At 38.7% G+C, this 18200-nt stretch overlaps 1 protein-coding gene across 2 annotated transcripts in view; it reads right to left on the bottom strand.

The window, feature by feature from the left end:
- LOC123766293 (glutathione synthetase) overlaps positions 1-10197 on the bottom strand; it is a 42355-nt gene extending 32158 nt beyond the window's left edge. Inside the window, exons 1-5 of one of the 2 annotated variants that reach the window (XM_069321190.1) lie at positions 9856-10197; positions 8956-9073; positions 7745-7928; positions 6103-6178; positions 4111-4277 (exon numbers count right to left, since the gene is read on the bottom strand). In XM_069321190.1, coding sequence (XP_069177291.1) covers positions 4111-4277; positions 6103-6178; positions 7745-7928; positions 8956-9073; positions 9856-9912 — 602 coding nt within the window. In that variant the 5' untranslated portion in view covers positions 9913-10197. The remainder of the gene's footprint in view (positions 1-4110; positions 4278-6102; positions 6179-7744; positions 7929-8955; positions 9074-9855) is intronic. The other variant, XM_069321191.1, reaches the window with a different exon arrangement.
- Between the last annotated feature and the right edge of the window lie 8003 nt (positions 10198-18200).

Below are 18200 nucleotides of genomic sequence, written 5' to 3'. Positions count from 1 at the left end.
CATGTCCATGGGTGAAACAACTTACAGTACTGTATTTAGTTCAGAGCAACGGAGTGGTCTGGCTCAGAAATTACCACTTATGAAGTACCCTTTTTCTAAACAGCATTATGCAAAAAGATAATTCCTGTTACCTTAAGCTCCAAATAATCATTTAGTGCATTTTTGCAAGATAAATCCAATCATAATAAGTTTGAAAGAGAGCCTTTGATATTTAGGGATGTTAATCAACTTAGCATTAATTGTTACACTGTTCCAATCATTACCAGTGATTACCTCCTGTGCTCCAATTTGCCATGTACAATTTTTTCTCCAATTGATTAGTTAACTATTTTTAGTAAGATGCACCTTGATGTAGCTCTTTTAAATATATAAACTGTGTATGGATTAATAATAACTATTTCTAGTTTGAGAATCTTCCTAATAACATGACTTCCTAGTTTCAACCAGATCATCAATATTACATTTTGTTCATCACATATAAAAACCTGTAGTTGGGCAACCCTTTTGACATTAGCAAGTGGTAAGATGAGACTGAACAAATGCGACAACTGTGTACCCATTCAGCTTTAAAGGAAAAAATTGAAGTGCCTCAAGATAAATATTGCATCGCTCTTATTAAGTGTAATTACTCAAATCTCTTACTTACCACCTTTATTAGGCATTATTGCTGTGCTCCTTTCCTGTTTTCTTAAGAGGAAAACTTTGATTAACACTACAGTATGAGATTCAGGGAACTGCAGCTGCACTCGTCTCTGTAGGCTACACCTCCATCATACTACAAGTCTTGAAACAAACCCTACATATTCTATCACTTTTAACATGTTACACAATTAAAAAATATCTTGTTAATGCCAAAACTAAATTTGTTTAGAGGGCATTTTAATTTACTTTAAAGTTTTTTGTAATAAGGTAATATATATATATATATATACTGTATATATATATTTATATTTATTTATAGTTAATGTTTCAAGACAAGAACAATTAAGAGGGTAGAGAAATACTCTTGATGGACAGTTACCAGTTACTTGTCCAGATATAAATATTAACTCAAGCAATTACAAGCTAAGAATGTTTCACAGTTTGCAATGAACACATAACTTTGATTGGAAAAATATTATTGGTTAACAATATTTTATCCGAACATCAACTTCTTTACTCTTAATAATAAAACAACAAAAAAAACATTGAATGTAATGTGTGCTTTTGCTTAACAAATAATTTGCAGCATTTTTTGTTTCTTTCAAGAAATATAGTACAGTTGTTAATGACATCGTTAAGTTGCCAAAGATCCACAAACCTAAGTATCAGGGGTATGGCCAGGCAATGGGGAAGCAGATGGAACTTTGATGGTCAGAGTTGGGGAATAGTTGGTTAGACAATTATAGGGTTTAGACCAATGTCAAACAATGGATTCCAAAGGTCATTCAGAGTTTGAGAGTGGTCACGTGCAGCAAATCTTCCTCGGTTTCACCCACCCCTCCTCTAAACAAATACAGAGTACACTTGTGACGTACATTGCTTGTGAAACGCTACTTTTTCAAGTTATTCAGTTACTTCAACACATATAGTAATCTACTGCATTTGATAAAAAATCATGGTAGAGTCAGGTAGGGAAAGCAAACAACACCGATGATACAAGGTCTTCACAACATTTATGTAGGACCTGGGCAAAATAAATTTATTGAGCAGCACTTGGCTGATGGAATTTAATGTGCATAAATGCCACATTATAGAACGTGGAATAGGAGACAATAGGCCGCAAATAAATTATGTGAATATGTTTTAAAGAACTCTGATAAAAAAAAAAAAGAGCTTGGGGTGGTCCTAGATAGAAAACTGTCACCTGATGACCACAAAGAACATTGTGCGAGGAGCCTACGCTATGCTTTCCAACTTCAGAATCACTTTTAAATAGTGTACATGGATGGTAAAATATTACAGAATTACTCATGACCTTCGTGAGACCAAAATTTGGAGTATGCAGCAGTTGTATGGTGTCCACATCTCAAGAAGCAGATCAATAAACTGGAAAAGGTGTAAAGACATACAACTAAACGGCTTCTTGAAAAACAAGAGTTACGAGGAAAGGCTGGAAGCGTTAAATGCCAAACCTAGAAGATAGAAGAAAAAGTATCAATATGATCTCCACTTACAAAATAATAACAGGAATTAACCAAATTGACAAAGAGGAATTCCTGAATCCAGCAACCTCAAGAACAAGAGGTCATAGATTCAAGCTAAGGAAACAATAGTGGCAAAAAAATATTAGAAAGTTTTCTTTTGCAAACAGAATGGTAGGATGGCTGGAACAAGTTAAGTGAGAAAGTTATGGAGGTCAAAATGGTCCGCAGTTTCAAAGCGTTATATGATAAAGAATACTGGGAAGGTGGAACACCACAAGCGTAGCGCTCATCCTGTAACTACACTTAGGTAATTAAACACATCTTAAACTTGTAGAAAACAAACCTGAAACAGCACAAACATATGTGGTCAAATGGGGGAGAACTTGGGAGTTGCAAGTGTAATGATTTTTACAAGTGAGCTTTTCACAATGTCAAAGAATATTTTCTGATCTACATAATTCTGCAACTGTCAAGAAGTAAAAATAATAGCAGCAGTAATACTAAAAAAAATATATTCATTATCTTTAGGGGGACGAAGGCTGTAATTTCCTTTATAAGACGTGGGAGCAGATAGGCATCAAAGATCTATACAAAACTAAAGTAAATGCCTGAAATGATGTGCTGCACAAGATGCAAACTTGCTCCAAGAGAGCTTCTTCGAAATTAGCAAACTACCAAAAAAATTTACACAACTATACAGCTTCCATTCAAAATCTTTCCATTCAGAATCTTTCCTAAACATCTTAATCATTCAACATCTCCAAACGTCAAATGTTAAAAAAGTTTTTTACAATTAAAATATATTAAATGTCCTTTACGTTGAACATTTACCAATTTCCTGAATGTGACAAAAAATACAGTATGTATATACTGCATTCAAAATAATTTCCATTAGATTTTCAGGTAGACAAACCATTTTGGATGACAAATTTTTCAATTACTTTTGGTCTAGTTCTGTCCAGAAAGCATTTGGTCATCTAAAATTTTTTTTACAAGCTTTTGGATTTGGAATAGCAATTTAACGAAATTATCACAAAACTTACATTTATGACTGTAACTGAATTTGTTTACTCTTGCTACCAATAACTTTTATTCTCATGTAAACTCTGGTAAACTTAATGCAAAAAATAATTTGAAGTATTTTTTCTTTGCACGCGGATAAGATAACGCCAAAAATTATAATGTGCAAAATCAGGATGACACCATATTGTACCATTTTCTCTTTATTTCTATCATGCTTTGCATGCTCTAGTATTCGATCATGATGAGAGGAGTAAAATGAAGAGACAAATTCAGCAAGATTGTATGAAGTAATATGAAATGCTTTCAGATTTGTCATAGCAAAAATTACCACGGTACATACATCTTGTTAAGGCTGTATTAAGACCACAGAAATCAAGCAAATCAGATAAGGTAAGCAATTACAATTGATGTTTACATACACATGATCTGTGTACACATTCCCACCTCTTAAGGGAAGCTCCTGGGAGAAATGAGGAAAACAAGATAATAATTACTTGAAATCAATACATATACTGTTGCAATACACATATATGCATATGTATGGATGCACAATGCACACAAATACATGCACCCACATTCACCGATACATTTATATACTGTATATAATAATATAAAAAGTTACAACTCGAGGCCCGTACTCTACAATAATAATATTAATTCTAAGCCCATTTAGTAAATCATGGTTAACTACTGTACTCCAAACATCAGGCTTGTATGTGTTTGTGTTTTACTACTAGTAAATAATGTACTTCAAATACAAAAATAAGGTGGCATTATTGCTTAATTAACTGGCACTATTTGGTAACTATCCATCAAGCTCACGGTTTAAAGAGGAATTTTGTTACAAGTTGAAATCTCAGTTGTTCCAACTTCATCCTCCAAATTAATTTGCAGGCAGCTGTTTATTATACAAAAGTCCTCTCTAATGTGGCCAAGTTCATCATTTTTGTTGTCTGTGTACCTATTAATACTCCCGGAAATTGGTCCCATGTGGCCAAATCCTGAGGCGATGGTGTTGACCTCCACCTGGTGCCCCGAAACATAAGGAGGGGTCACACACAGCTTGCAGCACCCAGCATGGCACTTGGTCAGCATTACGTCCGACCGCAGCAGGCCCAAACTCAACTCCTAGGTGCAAAAGCATTAAAGAGGAATGCCCTAAAGGAATCCTGATATTCCCAAATTGGAGGAGAAAAAAAAAAAAGTGCAAGCAAACCCACCACAAAAAAAAAAAGCTAGTGAGGTGCTTCAAAACACTGCTCGTTCACTTGCTCTCTTGACAAGGCTGGTACTGAAGAAAGTTACTGTAGCTCAATTTCAAGATCAACAGAATGAAGGAAATATTATCAATACACTTCATTTTGTATTATTCTAATATATCAAGAAAATTATTATCTAAATTATAGTAAGTTTTAAACATACAATAGAGTATACAGTATCTAAATCACTAATATTCAAGTTCATATACAGCCTTTTATATGGGCCTAAATGTAAATTTAGTAGTTTAGTTAATTTACTTAATATTATATTATACAGACGAAGTCTGCGGACTCGGCACTACAATATACAGTATTAATGCAAATAAAGTACTGTACCTAATAACAGCAACTAAAATTATGAAAAATTTGGACAACATATTGATAATATTACAACAATCTTGCTACCAATGTTAGCAATTTCAACCCCTTGCAATTCATATATAAGCACAGTTAATAAAAACTGAAATTTGAATAGGAAATTTATTATTTTGTGTATAATCTTAATTTTTGTTTTTAAAATCTTGCCTCTTAACTTGGAAAACCATAATAACCATTTACAGTACGTATACAGCAAATGAATTAACTCGTAAAAATTGCCTTAGGGTCACCATCTCTAGTAACCTCGACAGGGTGTAGAAAGCCAGTGACATGTTAATGATCCCTCCATTTTTTATATTGTGTTTCCTAGCCTAATGCATTGACACTTGTGTACATGATCTATTACACAGCAAAAACACTATTATATATAATTTTCCATACATAGTAAGCAGACAAGTTGCTACTAGGTTTCCTACAAACCTCAAAATTTATTATACTGTAGCACTATCAACTGCACTATTCTTCTTTCTCAAACTCCCTCTATTGACCATTTCATCATGATTCTTCTTTTAGTCTTATTCTTTACCTCATACAGTACTAAATTGTTAATTGTTACTGTACCAATTGTTAATAATTGGCTCATGTCATCACAATAAGTACAATACACAATATATGCTTGATTTGTGTTTTCTTTAATGTACTTCTCAGTCTTCTCCTTATCAACCCCCACAATACCCTACTTACACCCTCCACAACCTAACAACTATTCTCCCTAACTCCAACTCCTCCTAAGGACTCCTTTTCTCCTTACTATCACCACAACCTGGTCTCTTCCTATTTCCTCCTCACTGTTCAGCAATCAATTTCTTACCAACATCTTTATTTAGCCATCTAACGGTTTTCTTCACTCTCATAATCCTACCTAACTCAATTTAGTCATCAGCAGTGAATATCATGATTTTGGCATTATAAAAGCTATTAAAATGTACTACTGTATATTACATTACATTATATAACAATCATGTCAGTAAGGTTTCCTATAAAAATCTTGAAGTACTGTATTCTGATTCTCAATTAAATTTTTAATTTATAATGGTCATAATGCCAGAATAAGACTTTCTAGCTACACATTAAAACGTCTTATTTGAATATGGCATTCATATATTTCAAGGTAAATAGTTCCTCATCAAAGGACCTAACTGACTATACCCCAGTTTGTATCACTGTTTGCATTTTAATATTTTTTTAGCATTCCCGCTAAAGAAAACTACGGTATATAAATAAGAAGATAAAAGGCAATCAAGTGGCAAGATATGGAATGACAAGGGTTTGATAGCATTGTTAGTGGCTGGACCCAACACTGCAAACTATCTTACCTGCGTTATCCCCTCCTCTCTCACCATCGTGTATATCTTCCAAAGGCGGGCAGTGAAGTCGTCAACCCTGATGGTTCTATTCAGGGTAGCATCCATCAAATCAAGAAACAGTTCAGATATCAAGATTACATAAAGCTGGGAAATTTTATCCTAACAAGGACAGCTCAAGTATATTTCTTTCCTGGCTAAATGATTAGTATCTTAATCAGCTCATCTAAGTTCTATACAGCATTAGCCTATTTACTGTGGTGCACACTTCAAAATCCAAATTAAATAAGACTAGGTCTGTTAAGGATTATAGTACCGTATAAGCAGCTTAAGTTTACTGTTATTTTTTAGGCCAGTTCACAATATAATAAAGGGATGGGGGGGAAGGAAATTAGTCAAGATGAAGTGTGAAAGTCTGACTTGTAGGATTGAGGAGGCTGTGCTATGGTGTGGCAATGTAATACGAAACAATAATTATGGCGATGAAGTATAAAATATCGAATCATACTGGGAGAGGATGGCTGAGAGGATCATCAGATTTGATGAAAGTATGAGAGCATATGGCAATAATACAGAAAACAGAAGTACAGTACTAAGATTTAATACTTATAGAAATACATTTACACTTCTTGGCCAATAATCCTCTTTCATCCCATCCTTACCCAAATGAAAGCGAGATACATAATGATTGCGATGATTAATTCCACACAAGTTTTTATATTATGCAATTCGTACATCATTATCCTAGGTCTAGCACTCATGTGCTTCCTTTTATTGGGGGCAGGAAGTCTGTTAGGGTTATCAAGATCTCCCCTAGGAAAGTGCACAATGTATCATCCTGTCCAGGAATTGAACCTGGGGCATTCAGATGCGAGTCGATTACACTGACCCCTGTGTTTCAGGTCATTCTCCTAAACCTCACCTGTGATCTAACTGACCTTACAACTACTACTATGTATTCCAGTTCTTAAGCAATCATTCTCTCCATTTGGCTATTTCTATCATCTCTACCCAATACTAAGAATATTAATGCATATCCTTGAAGTGCATGTGCAACATATTCCCATTGCTGCAATATCTACATGGCACTTTAAACAATGCATACAACATTATCTGAAGGACTCTGGTCCATTTCATTAGCATTGCAAATAATTTAAAAATATAAATACAACATTTATCATGACTGTACTCCATCTTCCTGTTTAGACAATACTTACAGTAATGATGTGGACCATCATACATATGGACATAATAAACAATTAAAAAGTAGAATTTGGACATACCAGAAAAGGTTTTGTGTTAATGTTGCTAATAAAATCTAACCTAACCATTCTTAGCCAAATACATGCTATCTAAGGCCTAATATAATACATATATGTGCTAAACTAGGCCTAGGAATATTTAGGTTTGGTTTTTAGTTTATTTTTTTCTGGACTCTTATAAAGTGAAGAGTCCAATTTCTACCGAGAGTCCATTATGTCAATATATGTACGATGGCCCACATGGTTACAAAAAGTACTATCCAAGCAGGAGGCTGGGTTGAATCACTATTTCCTAATAACTCAAAATTCACAGGACATTTTAAAAATATAAATATATATCCTTACATGAAGAATATACGAACAATATTTAAAACCCATATAACTACACTAACTTTTTAAGGCAATTTTCTAAAAACTCTGCATCATGAGCAACCTTGTGCATCAGCACATTGATAAGGGGCTGCAACTTTACAACTCGCTCAAACTCCCGTTTAGGAAAAGCAGAAGGGAAGAGAAAGAATGGAGCCATTTGTAATGTGTCGGAATCATAGCTGGTCTTGTATCGCATTCCTGCACCTGTAAAAGAGTTTCACAATATATTACATTCACAGCATAGACTTTCATATGATATTTAAAGCTCATCATATATATCTTAATTAAAAACTTAAGATACACGTCACTCCACAGTGGAATGACATTTTTTCATTTTACTTTCAGGCCTCATGCACTTTATACTGAATACTGTACATTATATAGCTTAACTTATCTAATGGAATTTAGGCAGGTGCCTAGGATGGCAACTCCTTTAGCTGTTAGCTAGCAATTGTTGTATTCAGACTTGTATAAAGCATACTTTGCATTAATGATTATAGCAATAGTACTGGTATTTAATTTGTTCTGTATGGGAGAGCTATAAATGTAAGGGACCATTATAATAATAAAAGCCATCATATATGCAATAGGTTCAGGCTGAGTGTTGCAACACAAATTTATCATTATAATGTAGATAATTAATGTTCATGTACTTGTTAACAAGGTTTGGTGCTTAACAGAAAGTCTAAATTTGGTACTGCATATATAATATACTGTATAAGAAACCCTAGACAATAAATCACAATAAAGATAAACCTGACTGCAACTTCAAATAACCTTCATTCATTCTTTCATGCTTCAATTGAATGTGTAACTCTTGCCCCTAAAATTCTCCCGTCCTTGTATAATCTTTGAGTACACATTCTTATGAATAAATAGTTTTATAATTCATAATAAAATTATGATAAATTATACTTTTTTTTTCCTGCATGTGTATATGTAAATCTCTCACCATTAATGTCAACTCAATTTCTGCGTGTTATATTTGTGTTCCCCCTCTTTGTATTTTTTTTCCTCTTCTGCTCACTCACTCGTTCGCTATCTCTATCTCTCTCTATATCGTTCTCTCTCTCTCTCTCTATATATATTGTTCTCTCTCTATATCGTTCTCTCTCTCTCTATATCGTTCTCTCTCTCTCTCTATATATCGTTCTCTCTCTCTCTCTCTCTCTCTATTATCTATATATATATATATCTATCTTTCTATATATCTCTCTCTCTCTCCACATACCATGTAAGAGCGCATAGTCTTTAGCTTTGGGGACAATATCATTTAGAACATCATCTGGCAGAGGAAATGGCAGACAAGGTTCTAAAATGGTAGTTGTGATTTTTTTGCAAGGCAGTTCCTGGAAAGAAGAAAAAGAATACAATAACAAACAGAATAAATATATATAATAAATTAATATTAAAAAAAAAAGGTTCGCAGTCCATACAAGTAGTTTGAGAATAGATACTTTAACATCTTCTGTTAAAAAAAAAAGGCTTTACCTGTACGTTTCCTTCAAACAGAATTCAGAGTTGCTTTTTTAAGGAAAGCATTACTGGTCTCTTGGGTTATCAGTGACTACATGGAAGCAAGATCTAACTCCTTAAGCCCCCACCTAGCTTTTTGTACCTGGTGAGCTTATAAAATCCCTTGACGTTGAAGTCATCATATTTTTTCTGGAAGTTGTCTCATCAGCTTCTTTCAATGCATTCTACTTGCTGACCACCCTACTGACCAGGGCATAGTGAAGGTGCTGGTCACCGGACAGAATGTGTGTGAGCGTGTGTAGATGCCTGTCTGCCTGTCCCCCAACACAATAAATTATATAATGTTTGTGTCATTCAGTATCTTGTCCCTAAAATCGGTTGGCAGGTTAGTTAGCTTAGTTTAGTTCATTTATTATGCACCCCATACCCATCTTGTGGACGGTAGTGGAAAGGGTTACAGAGGCACATAATGGGCTCAGGGACTGAACCCCTCAATTCATTTAGCTACTCAAGTTACAATCTTGATAAGCTTGTTACAAAATTCAATGCACATCGTCTCATCAACAATAGGTTCGAGTCCAACCACAAGTGCAGTTACTAACTGAAGAAACTGACATATAGAAGATACAGGCAGGTTTAATCGACCTCCTCTCACCTTATCGGACGTTTCAGCCTTGCAACAGTTGAAGTGATCATTGTTACACTCTGACATTGTTGTTGCAGCCAGGTGACACTAGATAACAGTCCCGGTGACTCTAGACAATACTGAAGGCGACACCAGACTCGAGAACCCACCTCACGAGACACTAAACTGTAAACAAGCATTTGTCAAGTCACTCTTTAACTCGAGAGCATCTGTCGCCAGCGACGTGATTCCGCACATCATAAAAAAAGCTCAGTAACTACCCCTCAGGCTTCAATTTTTTGCCAATTTAGCTTGAAATGTTATTTAGATTTATTTTTTAATAAAAGTATTCCGGCAATATTGAATTTCTAACTAAGCTTTCATGCCGGGAGGGTAGCATATAACCCCCCACCCGGCCTGCCGTACCAATGGTGGTGGGGGGGGGGGGGGGGGGGGACATCACACCGGACCGGAATACAATCAAATTTATTTATTTATTTCTAGATTGTGAGAAAAATAGGTGGTATTGCAGTCTCTCTAAGCAGAAGGAATGCCAGTTACATAAAACAAAAACAAAAGTAAAAAAAAAAGTAAAAAAAGTTAAACTGCAAGTTGTCTTCACGGTGTATGTGTATGTATATATGTATACGTATATGTATGTATGAGAATGTGTATATGTATATATATAACATTAATAATTTTGTAACTAGCGTCAAAAAATTGTTATTTGCTTAGCTAAACGAACTGCAGTCTCCGTGGTGTAGTGGTAAGACACTCGCCTGGCGTTCCGCGAGCGCTATGTCATGGGTTCGTATCCTGGCCGGGGAGGATTTACTGGGCGCAATTCCTTAACTGTAGCCTCTGTTTAACGCAACAGTAAAATGTGTACTTGGATGAAAAAACGATTCTTCGCGGCGGGGGATCGTATTCCAGGGACCTGCCCGAAACGCTACGCGTACTAGTGGCTGTACTAGTGGATGTAACAACTCTTGTATATATCTCAAAAAAAACAAAAAAACTAGAGGGTTCAGTTCCTGAATACGACCCGCCAAATCGTTTAACAACCAGGTACCTATTTTATTGTTGGGTAAAGAGAGGCTACAGTTAAGGATTGGCGCCAGTAAATCCTCCCGGCCAGGATATGAACCGAGGCCAACGCGCTCGCGAAAAGCCAGGCAAGCCAGGCGATCGTCCCCGTCGCCACGGGGGACTGTCTATCAATCCATTCATCTTCCTATCTATCCATCGATCTATCTATCTGTCTCTGCCACTCTCTATCTATTTAGCCATGATCCATCTATTGCCAATCTTTCAATTTATATGCCAATCTAATTATATCTTTACTTATCTTTTCCTCTCCTTCCATTATGACCCAATACTACAAGAGATGATCTGGTTTCTTTTACCGAGCATCAACAGGAGACAGAGCAGGTATATGTAAAGGAGTTAAATGCCAAGGTGACAATGAGCCGTCGGGAGTCGACGCAATCGACTGATCAGTCGACAAGAGGCTGACGTGATCAGCACTACGAGGAAGGAAATACCTTCCTCATTACGGGGTGTGTGTGGATTTATTATTTGTGCCTGCAGAGTCGAACTATTATAGCTCTTAGATCCCGCCTTTCTAACCAATATATATATATTTTTCTTATTATATCTTCTACATATATTTTTGTCTTACACACACACACACACACACACACACACACACACACACACACACACACACACACACACACACACACACACACACACACTAATTGATTCAGATGTGTTATAGAGATGTTAGAAAGTTTTCTTTTAGCGTAAGGGTAGTGAGTAAATGGAATGACCTAAAGGAGCGGATCGATAGTAGAGGCTAACTCCGTTCATAACTGTAAAAGCAACGATGACAGAGAAATAGACCAGGAGTCATTGCATTAGACAACCGCAACGGCTAGAAAAGCGGGGTCCAAGAACTAAAGCTCGATCCTGCAGGCGCAAATAAGTGAGTACAAATAGATGAGTACACCCACACTCAGGAGAGAAAGTCACTGTCTCCACATTTCTTCATAACTTTCCTTATAAACCGGTTATTCTCGCAACAGCGTTACCAGATAAGATGAAATACTCCATTTCAGTGATAGCAAACCCAGTAATACCAACTTATAAAGTGCTACTCCCAATGAAAACCTTGCTGAAGTGATGCCAGACAAGGTGGGAACCTTATTAAAGCTATGCAAGACCCAGTGAGAACCATATTGCAGTGTTGCCAAGCATGTGGGTGCCCAGCAATGATGACATGTACATAAGAACCGTGCGGCAGTGTTGCCAGACTCGGTGAGCGTGTGTTATAGCAAGAGAGAGAAACAGACAGACAGAGAGACAGAGACAGACAGAGACAGAGACAGAGACACAGAGACAGACAGAGAGACAGAGATAAAGATAATGAGTCAGTATAACGACGAATTAAATTAAAAATCTAAAATAATTCCCCAAAATAAAGAAAAAACAGTCATAAAAGCAGCAGCCTCTTAAAAAAACAAAGACGAAACAAACTTGACAACACACCGGCAGCTTTATAAACACAAGAAACACTGTTTGTCAAGTCGCGCAGTTTCTCGACTCTTAATTGCGCCGTCCCAAGGCATTGATCCGTCAATCCCGCCAGAGTTGTTGTTATTTGAGGTAGAAGAGCAACGGCCGGATGCATGAGACTAATCCGGTTGTTATTCAGAGTGGTTGAGATGATGGGGGTGCGGTTAGCTGACTTGCTGGTTGAATGGGTGGCTGATTAGTTAGCTAGACGGTGGATAGGCTATAGTTGGTTGGGAGTTGGATGAAGGCAGGTTTGATGATTGGCTGGCTAGCTGGATGCTCAGTTGACTAGCTGGCTGGTTAACGCAAGTTGATTGACTAATCAGGTTTTGATCTATAAACTAGGGGTAACTCTCCCAGGGGTAACTTACCCATCAGACACTCTCCCAGGGGTAACTTACCCACCAGACACTCTCCCAGGGGTAACTTACCCACCAGACACTCTCCCAGGGGTAACTTACCCATCAGACACTCTCCCGGGGTAACTACGCCACTAGAAACTCCCTAGATAATTGCCCTACAGGTGTACAGTTCTCCAGAGAAACTAAATCACCCAATTACCATTTTACTTCCAGGAAAGGGAAGGGAGGACGAAAAAGGGAGGAGTGATGGGCAGAAAAGGGATAGGGAGGGTGGGGGGAGCCTAAATCACCTTCCCCAAACACCCTCCCCTAATACAGGTGTTCATTGGCTGCCGGTCCTCAGGGTAACTTCTGCACCTTAGTCAAGTCACCCACAGTACCGGAATCGGAAGACGGAAATAAGAGGTGATTATCCGGTACGTGCGGCCACTTACACACACTTGAGCTGAGCGAATGTTTCGAGGGGAATGTAGGATGATGTGGGTGTCAAGTTCAATGTCTTGTTCTCCATGTGGTGTGTGTGTGTGTGTGTGTGTGTGTGTGTGTGTGTGTGTGTGTGTGTGTGTGTGTGTGTGTGTGTGTGTGTGTGTGTGTGTGCTCTCCTAATGACACTAACCAAGTTGATTTAGTAGAGCTTCAGCTCCTGGGAAGCGTTTTATCGGCTGTTGCAGGCTTCTCCCTACCACTTTAGGACTCTTTAGCTGCTACTTCACCTACTCTTGAAAACTGAGTACGGAGTTATCCTTAACTTCCTTCATAATAGCTCATTAGACTTTTGTGTCTGGAGACATCTCCAAGACTCCTTGTGTTGAGCCTATCTTTTCTAGTGACGTCTCTAAGACTCCTTTGGGTGTCCAGCCTCCGTCTGAATCATTACCTCACCTCACCTGGGGGTACTGCTACCTCTCATGTGAGCCTTTATGGGCTAATAGTCTTCGATTTAGAATTATTAAATATTTAGAGAGCTTTAACATCTTCCCCGTCGTTTCCACCCATCTCTCTACATCCCTCTATATCACTCTCTTCTCCCTCCTCCCTCCCTCTCTACCCCGCCCCTCATAGCCAGCACTGTATCCGGGAGAAAGGTCATAAAAGATGGCCACCTGGCACTCCCTTAACCATCCGCTGCCCTCCAGATGCCTTTATTAATATCGTCCTCTCTTTATACCCGCTCTTCCTCCTTTCATTACCCTCCCACTCCCCCATCTTTCTAACGTAATATGTCCCCCTCTCTCCGCTTTCATTCTCCCTCTACATCCTTTTTATCCAACGTCTATTCCCATTCATGGCCCATCTCCTTCCCACTCTCTCTCTCTCTCTCTCTCTCTCTCTCTCTCTCTCTCTCTCTCTCTCTCTCTCTCTCTCTCTCTCTCTCTCTCTCTCTCTCTCTCTCTCTCTCTCTCCGTAGCGCGCCCTTCTTCTATTTCCTCCATCGTTTTTCTTACTTATTCCATCGCTTACTTTTTACCTCTTTTTCTTGTTCTCCTTTAAATATTTTGTTTTGTTCCTTATACCGCCTTCTTCTTTGTTCCTTATACTTCCTCTATTGTCTTATGCCATCTCCTCTATGCCTTCTGTATCCTCGTATCTTTATTATCCCCTTCAATATTTATTCATTATTCCTTCTTATTCATAATTCCTTCTTATTCATTACATCTTCTCTAACTCTTTAAATTCCCATATACCTCCTGTATTCGTCATATTTAATCCTCAGTTTCAATCTAATAAAGCTTTCTCATTTATCAATGTCTTCCCTCCTCGCCCCTACGAAACTCAGTCTCCTCCTACATTCCATTTTGTTTACTCCTTCATACTTTTCCACAACATTTGTAATAATTTATAATAATAATAATTTACCCCCTTACGCTTCTCTTCTCCCTGCCCCAGTCGCAATGATGACGTCAGTGTTGTTGTTGTTCTTCCCATTTTTGGGAATCTTCTTTATATTAGAGAAAACGGTCTCTTGTGCAGGGTAGCCTCATGCGTTATTACGCTTCCTCTTGTGTCATGTCTTTTATTGCGGTCAGTGATCTGGTATATGGTTCTCAGTCACCTCATTGATTACCCAAACTATATCTTTCTTTGTCTCTGTTTTATTTATGTTTATTTTTCTATATCTGTCTGTCTGTCTGTCTGTCTGTCTATCTGTCTGTCTGTCTGTCTGTCTGTCTGTCTGTCTGTCTGTCTGTCTGTCTGTCTGTCTGTCTGTCTTCCCTCTCTTCCCTATCTGATCAAGGTCACATATTACCAGCGTCGTCTCAAGGTAACTCCCAGATCAGATGACAAGATCGCTGGGAACCTTGTGCACAAATTGTTTTAAGATGTGGTGTGTGGGGCAGTGAAAGTCGTGGCCAGCTCCTTGCAGTCATAAATGGACAGTTGCGTACCATCCCGACGTGGCTAGGGAGAGACAGGAGTTGCCAAACGCGGCTAGAAGAAAGTTGCGTGGCTGTGAGATCCTAGGAGTTATGGATAGAAAAGGTTGAAAGTTGCTAGGAGTTCTTACTATGCGGCTGAGAGCTGGAGGGTCTTTGAATTTAGCTCCCAGTCTTGAATCGTTGCTAAAACTTGTCAGGAGAAGCAAGAACACTGCTATGAACTCATAGCACTTGTCTGGTGTTACTGGCAAAATCTTACGTTGCCACAACAGGCCGCTGAATGTCTGGATATTTACTTCCGCAACACATAAGCTATAACTAGATGGCTAACCCCAAGTTACTTGTGGTGAAATTTGGTTGGTTTTAACCTCCTACTACTCAACATATATTAGTCGTGGCTCTTGAGAATCACAAAACATATCGTAGAAAGGTGCTGAAGGCTCCCCTAGAAGAGGACTTTAAGGGAAATCTGGTCATCCCGGAGGTCCGTCTTCGACAGGATTCCTGACATAAATCCGGATCTACAAACATGAGTTTTCGTATCTTCCACTTATATTCCTAATTGTTGTCGAATTCTGGAATTATTTTCGCGCCGTTCTGAATGCCATCGATATGTCCGCGGGGTCAGAAAGAAATCAAACAAACTTTCACATATCCGATTCTGAGTACAGATCTCTGGGAATCCGGATCGTGAAGCGGGACCTAAATGGATTCGTAAAGCCAAGTGTCTGGTAGTGTTGCTGACGTGAGCCAGAATTCATCAAGCATTTACTCGACCACTTACGAAGTCTATACATCTTTCCTCAATTGTGGGGGTTTTCTTCACAATTATTAAACATTCTATGAGCTCCGAAGCACTACGAGGTTGTTAATAACATGGTATGCCCCAGTCATACACCTAAATGCTTGGAACACTTCTCTGTATATATAATATTCTTAGATTGTATGGTGGACAGACAGACTACAGGGGCTATAAGTGTTAAGTGCGTGAGAGAGTGCGTGAGCGAGAGGGTGTGTGAGGGGTGAGTGCATGGGTCGAAGGCGTGAGTCAATTGCGTAAACGAGTGCGTGAACAAATGCGAAGATGAGTGCGTGAGATGAGTGTGCGAGATGAGCTGCGTGGGTTGAGTGCGTGCGTGAGTGCAGGTGAGGATCGAGATGGAAGAGAGAGAGAGGTAGAGATAAATGGGAGAAAATGAGGAATTAATGTAGAAAATGATAAGTAAATGGAGTAGGAAAGAAAGACGGTAAAGAGACTAGAGAGTGTGAGACGAGGAGGTAAGAGAAGGAGAGGAAGGAAGAGGAGGCGCACTTCTTTTCTTTTTTAAGGGGTGGGAGGGGAGGGGGGTGCTGGGGCTTTTCCCGTCGTGGGGGGAGGAGGGAGAAAGGTTGGGAGGGAAGGAGGTGTTGTTTCTTTGGGGGGCGGGGGGGGGGGGAGGAGGAAGGAAGTGGTTCGCTGGGAAGGTTATTCTCATTACGCTGAACTTGACACTTACTGCGAAAAATCCCCATTCTCTCATTCTGGGTGAGAAATTGCAGGACGCTCGCTCGTTCTTGGTGAGAAACACCACGACACTCACTCGTTGTTGGTGAGAAACACCACGACACTCACTCGTTGTTGGTGAGAAACACCACGACACTCACTCGTTATTGGTGAGAAACACCACGATGCTCACTCGTTGTTGGTGAGAAACACCACGACACTCACTCGTTCTTGGTGAGAAACAGCACGACACTCAATCGTTCTTGGTGAGAAACACCACGACACTCACTCGTTCTTGGTGAGAAACACCACGACACTCACTCGTTCTTGGTGAGAAACAGCACGACACTCAATCGTTCTTGGTGAGAAACATCACGACACTCAATCGTTCTTGGTGAGAAACACCACGACACTCACTCGTTCTGGATGAGAAACAGCACGACACTCAATCGTCCTTGGTGAGAAACAACCCTACCCACTCGTTCTCATAACCCCCCAACAACAGCAGTCCGACAGAGCAAAAGTTCCAAACCAGCAACAACCATCATAACTCAACCCAACGTAACAATAACAACCTAGAACTACCACCATTCTCCCTCCCCCGTTCCCACACAAGCAAAACATATAGCCCAAACCATCAACAACCCGAGATAACCATGTCCTGGGCCAAAGCACAACCCAAGATAACAATGCCAGGAAGCAACAGGAGCCTATAACAACACCAACAACAACCCCTCCCCCCCCACAACCCACAAAACATCTTACAAGTGAAAACAAAAAAATAGGAAAAGAAAATGACCCAATTTTCTACGTCCGTTTGTCACCCCGGCTTCCCGAGCCGGAAGTAGTCTCTTCCGGTTAAACTTGGAGTTTAAGTAACTTCAATTTACACTTGGAGTGTTTAAAGAAGAAAATCATTCCACTGATGAAGTTATAAGTGGTCAAACTTCAGTTCATCTCTGGAGCTTAGATAAGTAACTTCAGTTCATCTCTGGAACTTAGATAAGTAATTTCAGTTCATCTCTGGAACTTAGATAAGTAACTTCAATTCATCTCTGGAACTTAGATAAGTAATTTCAGTTCATCTCTGGAACTTAGATAAGTAACTTCAGTTCATCTCTGGAACTTAGATAAGTAACTTCAGTTCATCTCTGGAACTTAGATAAGTAATTTCAGTTCATCTCTGGAACTTAGATAAGTAACTTCAGTTCATCTCTGGAACTTAGATAAGTAACTTCAGTTCATCTCTGGAACTTAGATAAGTAACTTCAGTTCATCTCTGGAGCTTAGATAAGTAACTTCAGTTCATCTCTGGAACTTAGATAAGTAACTTCAGTTCATCTCTGGAGCTTAGATAAGTAACTTCAGTTCATATCTGGAACTTAGATAAGTAACTTCAGTTCATCTCTGGAGCTTAGATAAGTAACTTCAGTTCATCTCTGGAACTTAGATAAGTAACTTCAGTTCATCTCTGGAGCTTAGATAAGTAACTTCAGTTCATCTCTGGAACTTAGATAAGTAACTTCAGTTCATCTCTGGAACTAAGATAAGTAACTTCAGTTCATCTCTGGAACT

The sequence above is a fragment of the Procambarus clarkii genome, chromosome 9 (assembly GCF_040958095.1).
Source record: "Procambarus clarkii isolate CNS0578487 chromosome 9, FALCON_Pclarkii_2.0, whole genome shotgun sequence".
Taxonomy (NCBI): domain Eukaryota; kingdom Metazoa; phylum Arthropoda; class Malacostraca; order Decapoda; family Cambaridae; genus Procambarus; species Procambarus clarkii.
Note: the sequence above shows the minus strand (reverse complement) of the source record. Positions and strands in the feature narration are given on the sequence as shown.